The 6,333-nt window shown below is 34.2% G+C and overlaps 2 protein-coding genes across 2 annotated transcripts; both read right to left on the reverse strand.

Moving 5' to 3' along the window:
* Positions 1-1,536: 1,536 nt before the first annotated feature.
* Positions 1,537-2,730, reverse strand: LOC116339364. The gene is made up of 2 exons (XM_031765201.1): positions 2,578-2,730; positions 1,537-2,496 (listed from the first exon to the last, which is right to left on the reverse strand). The coding sequence occupies exons 1-2, from the start codon at positions 2,620-2,622 to the stop codon at positions 1,666-1,668; spliced, it is 876 nt and encodes a 291-aa protein (XP_031621061.1). The 5' UTR covers positions 2,623-2,730; the 3' UTR covers positions 1,537-1,665.
* Positions 2,731-3,475: 745 nt separating this feature from the next.
* LOC116339363 lies at positions 3,476-4,725 on the reverse strand. Its single transcript, XM_031765200.1, has 3 exons — positions 4,568-4,725; positions 3,785-4,507; positions 3,476-3,724 (listed from the first exon to the last, which is right to left on the reverse strand). Exons 1-3 carry the CDS (start codon positions 4,610-4,612, stop codon positions 3,617-3,619), a joined length of 876 nt encoding a protein of 291 aa, XP_031621060.1. The 5' UTR covers positions 4,613-4,725; the 3' UTR covers positions 3,476-3,616.
* Between the last annotated feature and the right edge of the window lie 1,608 nt (positions 4,726-6,333).

The raw sequence follows: 6,333 nt of genomic DNA on the forward strand, positions 1-6,333 counted from the left end.
CAATTATTTTGATGTTAAAATAAAAATGTGTATAAAAGAGCTCATTGCACAGGCACACTCTTGTTTATCACAAGTACCAAAGCATTAACCTTTTAACATCCTGATCTTACAAAGACGGTGAATATTGTAATGAGGATGCACACCCGATCTCACTATCTGAAAGATCGTACAAGGCATTGGCGAAGCGTTTCATTTATAGATTTTGAGAGATTTCGTAGCTTTTTATGTTATTTTCGCCATAATACGAGAGTTACTGCATAATTATTGAGAAAAATTAAGAAAATGCACTGACAAAATTCTGAAAATGGTTTTATTGTTTTTCAAAATATTTACCATGATGATCGATACACTTTTGCATTCGCTTGAACCAATTGTCATAGCATTTATGCCATTCCGCGTGAGACACCTCCAAAACGTGTGTTTTGAACGCATCAACTGCTTCTTCGGGGGTCGAAAATCGTTGATCACGTAGTTTTTTCTTCACGCTCGGGAATAAAAAGAAGTCATCGAGTGCCAAGTCAGGACTGTATGTCGGATGACCCATCAGTTCGATGTTTTGACCGGTCAAAAATGGAGTGGTTTGATGAGATGTGTGAGAGCTCGAATTATCGTGATGAAGAATTATTCTGCGACGGTGGTTGTTTTTTCTTAATTCACAAAACAATTCTGGCAAACAAATGGTGGCCGTCCTGCGATCCTCTAGTGGAGCGGTTACGTTTTTACACCATCAGAAAGGTTTACACCATTTTTAGATACTAATCTCTTGTGAACTACTTTTTTGTCAATATCACAACGGAATTTGATAGAAAAAATCATTTCAAACGAAACATTTTGGTATTTATTCACTGTAGAGAGAATTCACAGATTCACACTCTTTTTCTGAATAAACAAAGTTTCAGATTTATTTTTGTCTATTGACAAGTTCTCAATGGAGAAGTAATAAGTAATGACCATATTGATGTCTTGGTTACTACAAAACAATATTTCACTCTGCCGGAAGGCAAGGCAATAAGAAAAACTTCAATAACCCAAAGATGAACATTTTCAATGAATTTTGAATGAATCATAATCATACGCATACAACTGCGATAAATATGTAGTCGCATTGTCTCGCAGAGTTCAATGCTTAACGATTCCAACGTAAACTAGTTACGAGTCATATTAAAATGCAAACAATTGTGTGGACTCAACATTTTATTTCTGATGATTAACCAAGTGAACCCGTAACCGGTTTGATGACCGATTCAGCTACGTTTCATAAGCTCACTAACATTTGACCTTAACATAGAGATGTACGAGGTATATAATAAGATTTGATTTGAATTTAAGAAATCTTGACCTGAAGCAAATGGTGTACTACCAAACGGAACTGAGAATTTGTCGAGTGTGGTGTGGAATCGGAACGAAGCGACAAAAAGTTTTAATGAAAATATATGAATTTGGCGGTTGTGACGCGTGGCTGTTGGCTAAAAATCGACTACTTCTACGTTTCCGCCCATTATCACAACATTGCCATAAAAAACACAAAAATGCAACTTTTCGTCAAAAGAGTTTATTTCACTTTTTAGTTCACAAACAAGACCAATCAAAAGAGTTAATAATATGAAAACTGCATATTTGCAGAATATGTTCCAAAAACCAAAATTCAAATAACCGCAATATTTCCTAAAGCATTATACAAGAACAGCTTGGTTCCTGTTTAATTTTAACGCGTCTTACTGAGTGTCGATCATTTGAATCGACCGTATATCTCATTCCTATTACGAATTCTGCCCATCTATACCGCTTAATATTATATTGCTCAATCGTTTCTCTTACGCTCTCAAGTTTTCCAAGCACCAGCTGTTGTTGTTCAATTAATTCATTTGTGATCGATTCAAGTGTCACACACATTTTCTCTACTTGTTTAATTTCAGACATATTTAAAAGTTCGAAAAATCCCTTCGTAGCTATGTCAAGATCTGAATCAACGCTCGCTTTCACAGTCTCCGCCGCATTCATATTCACGTTGAATTTTGCGTGCAATTCATCATATTCATCTCTCATTGTTTTTTGATCGCGCCAAACTTGTTGCGCATGTGCCAAGTCGAAGGGATTTACTTTGAATGCCTTATAAGATTGAATGAATAAATCGTCATTTTTCTCGGACGGTTTGAATGACATCTTTTTCAAAATATCGGCATTTATATTCCTAATTTGTATCCGCTGATCGTTAATTGATTCAATTATCGAACTGATGGCAACACGGGTATTTGTTTCGTTAATTTTTATGGTTTTTGGTATTTTTTTTGCCACTCGATCTCTTATTTCACTATCCAAAAATTCATTCACAGGAGCTTTTAGCTTCGGTCTTACATCGTAGAAATTTCTCGGCATTGTTAGCATGAAATCCAATTTTGGCCGTATTGGGAAATGATTTCTATCCCCTTTCACGTAAAATTTCTCGAGAAGATCAAAGAATGTAATGTGATTGTTGGGATCCGCAGTGGTAATCGACTAAATAAATACACAAAAAATTAAATTATATTTGTTTGTTAAACTGGGCATCGACAGTTTTTTATCATGAATGGAAAATACCTGAATGAACAGCGGAAGTAATAAAAGGTGCAGAAATGATGACATTTTTCACTTGTTGATTGAATGAAAAAAACTTGGTAAGAACTGAATCGATTGATTTTATTAAAGAAATGAATTAATACTAGAGCTACACGTGTCACTAATTCCGACTAATTCACCCTTTAAAAAATTTCTATTGAAATAGCAAAAGTGTTGTCAAGCTAATTATCATTCATGTACTTGTTGATTTTATAAATTCAAAACACAAGGCGACCTGAAATATTTTTCAGTCTCATGGAAAATTCCATGTACTCTTCTGTCTCTCCTTTCCTATCTCTCTCTCTCTCTCTCTCTCTCTCTCTCTCATCTTTATGAATTTTAAGCGAGAGTAAAAGGGACCCGCAAAAAATTTCGACGGTAGCTTCGGTTATTATAATGTAAGACCACGTCTGCTTTCGTTGAACCACGTCGGCATTTTCTATTGATTAAAAAATTTAGAAAATAGGTCTTAGAAGTGTTCCATACTTAAAATGAGACTTTGTTTAATTCCACCATATCTTTTCATTTTAGAAAATTACAAAACGTCGATTTGAATCAATTTTGAATTGAAATGTTGGCCAAAAATCGACTGCTATTATGTTTCCTTTCCTAGGGGCTTAATTCGGTGAAAAAATTCACAAAATTCACACGAATTCATTATGTATAATTTTGACAGTTCAGGCGTGCTAACAAGCCGCCATCTTGAATTTTCATGTACAATTCATATAAATTCACTGAAATTCACCGAGATTCACATTTATTCCAAAAATTCTCAGACTTATTAAATTCATGGAATTCACAAATATCCTTCTATTTGGGATTCGAATTAAGCCCCTAGTTCCTTTCATTGTCACAGAATTGCCATAAAAAAACACAAAAATGCAGCTTTTCGTCAAAAGGGTTTATTTCAAAGAGAAAAGAATTATTTTAAAAAGAAACAAGACCACCCAAAAAGACTTAATAATATGAAAAGTGCGCATTTGCAGAATAAGTTCCAAAAGTCAAATAACCGCAATATTTTCTAAACTATTGTACAAGAAAAGCATGATCCCAGTTCACTTTCAACGAGTTCTACTGAATGACGATCATTTGAAGCGAGCGTATTTCTCATGCCAATAACGCATTCAGCCTGAAAAAATGGAAATAACGTTGCAATACTGTTCCAAAAGGTTAATCAGCTGATACTCACCCATCTATACCGCTTAACATTATATTGCTCAATCGTATCTCTTACGCTCTCAAGTTTTCCAAGCACCAGCTGTTGTTGTTCAATTATTTTATTTGTGATCGATTCAATTCTCACACAAATGTTCTTAATTTGTTTAATTTCAGACGTATTTAAAAGTTCGAAAAATCCCTTCGTAGCTATGTCAAGATCTAAATCAACGCTCGCTTTCAAAGTGTCCGCCGCATTCATATCCACGTCGAATTTTGCGTGCAATTCATCATATTCATCTCTCATTGTTTTTTGATCGCGCCAAACTTGTTGCGCATGTGCCAAGTCAAAGGGATTGACTATAAATGTCTTATAAGATTGTATGAATAGATCGTCATTTTTCTCGGAAGGTTTAAATGCCATCTTTTTCAAAATATCGGCATTTATATTCCTAATTTGTGTCCGCTGGTCGTTAATCGATTTAATCATCGAATTGATGGCAGCGCGTGTATTTTTCCCATTAATTTTCATGGTTTTTGGTATTTTTTTTGCCACTCGATCCCTTGTTGCACTATCCAAAAATTTATTCACAGGAGCTTTTAGCTTCGATCTTACGTCGTTGAAGTTTCGCGGCATTACAATCATGAAATTAAACGTGTTCCGTATTGGAAAACGATTTCTATCCCCCTTTACGTAAAATGTCTCAATAAGATCAAAGAATGTAAAATTATCGTCAGGGTCTGCGGTGGTAATCGACTAAATAAATGCACAAAAAATGAAATTTGAGATCGACAGTTTTTTTTGGATGGGAAATACCTGGATGAACAGCGGAAGTAATAAAAGGGGCAGAAATGATGTCATTTTTCACTTGTGGATTGAATAAAAAAAAACTTGGTAAGAGCTGAATCGATTGATTTTCTTAAAAAAATGAATTAACACACACCAGAGCTACACGAGTCACTAATTCGATCATTAAGAAACATCCATTTAAATAGCGAGAGAGTTGCCAATCAAGCACTTTAGCATTCATGTACTAGTTTTATAAAACCACCTGAAACAACAAACATTTTACTTTTCCGCACACACCTAGTCTGTAAGGTAAAGTATTGGAATCGGTCGAAAAATTAACACCCATCAAAAATGTGTTTTCTGGGTGTTTTTGGGCCAGGGAACACGAATCTAGCGTTTTTTCGATGTCCGAGTGTATGTGCGTACCCTGTACGCTGTACGCTGTACCCTGTATTTGTTAACACGATAACTTTCAAACAAGAAAAGTAATTCAAAATCTGACTTCACAGGATGATTGGGGGTGCCGAGGAATAGATAGGGGTGTCATGTCTGGTATGATGCCCATGGCCATCCATGGGAAAAATTCTATTCTTCTTCCAAAAGTGATATTTAATGTATACTTAAACACTTAAAAATATGTATTGTGGGGTTTTTGGGTACGAGAAAACCGAATATGATGTTAGTTTTGCGATACAAATATATTTCGACACACTTTTCATACAAAAATTTCAAAAAAATTGAATTTTTGTATGAAAGCCATGCTTCTATGATATTGTAATGACCTGAAACTTTGCACAGCTTATTTTTTTCACACAAAAATAACATTCCGAGAGTTTGAAGAGATTTCAATGCATAATGGGGGTACCTCCCATACAAAATTTTGGATTTTTCGCTCAAAAACGAAAATTTTGTATAGGAAGTACCCCTAATATGCACTGAAGTTTCTTCAAATTTGCTGAGATTATGTAGTTTGGCAAGAAAATGAGATTTACAAGTTTTCATTGTAATTAAATTACTGTAACTACACATTTTGGAAAAAATTATGATCAATTTCGAATCAACAAAACGCAATAAATGTTTGTTTGAAGTATTTCTTGTCAAAATACAAAATCTCAGCAAATTTAAAGAGATTCCAATACAATTTGGGAGTAACTCCCAAACAACATTTTCGATTTTTTGCTCGAAAACGAAAATTTTGTGTGGAAGTACCCCTGAATTGTATTAAAATTTCTTCAAACTTTCAGGATGTTAACTTTTTGTGATGTTTACGATATCATATAGACATGGCTCCGAAACGAAAATTCCCATTTTTGGTAGTTTTTGTATGAAAATTGCGTCGAAAATTATTTGTATCGTAAAACTAATGACAGATTCAGTTTTTCCATGAATTCTTCGAGTAAAAGATATGTAATAAATGAATGTTGTGGATCACAATGCGGAAAAGTTCATCTTACGGATGTAAGATATTTTATTTTTTTAGAGAGAAAGTCTCTTCTATTACGCTCTCCCTCTCTTGCTCCCACTTTTCTAATGAATTTTAAGTGAGAATAAAAGGGACCACCTTTACTTAGCAAAAATAGAATGTCAGAGCGCGTCTGCTTTCGTCAAAACGAATTTTTTATTATTTTTCGTTGAATATCGAACACATCTACATTTTCTGCTGATGAAATAAATATTGGCAATAAAATTAGGCAATAAACTGGAAATTAGGCAATAAAAATGATCGTAATTCAAGTGAGATTTCATTTTATTCATGGTGTCTTTTCAAAAATACAACATTCGATTTAAATTAA

The sequence above is a fragment of the Contarinia nasturtii genome, unplaced genomic scaffold (assembly GCF_009176525.2).
Source record: "Contarinia nasturtii isolate CC-2019 unplaced genomic scaffold, AAFC_CNas_1.1 Cnas_scaffold_502, whole genome shotgun sequence".
NCBI classification, from domain to species: domain Eukaryota; kingdom Metazoa; phylum Arthropoda; class Insecta; order Diptera; family Cecidomyiidae; genus Contarinia; species Contarinia nasturtii.

Excerpts from the sequence above, each read along its gene's own strand:
- LOC116339364 (XM_031765201.1), bottom strand. The coding sequence starts at position 2,622 with ATGTCATCATTTCTGCACCTTTTATTACTTCCGCTGTTCATTCAG. Across the intron at positions 2,497-2,577 it reads TACTTCCGCTGTTCATTCAG|TCGATTACCACTGCGGATCC; the intron begins GTATTTTCCATT and ends GTATTTATTTAG.
- LOC116339363 (XM_031765200.1), bottom strand. The coding sequence starts at position 4,612 with ATGACATCATTTCTGCCCCTTTTATTACTTCCGCTGTTCATCCAG. Across the intron at positions 4,508-4,567 it reads TACTTCCGCTGTTCATCCAG|TCGATTACCACCGCAGACCC; the intron begins GTATTTCCCATC and ends GCATTTATTTAG. Across the intron at positions 3,725-3,784 it reads ATGTTAAGCGGTATAGATGG|GCTGAATGCGTTATTGGCAT; the intron begins GTGAGTATCAGC and ends CCATTTTTTCAG.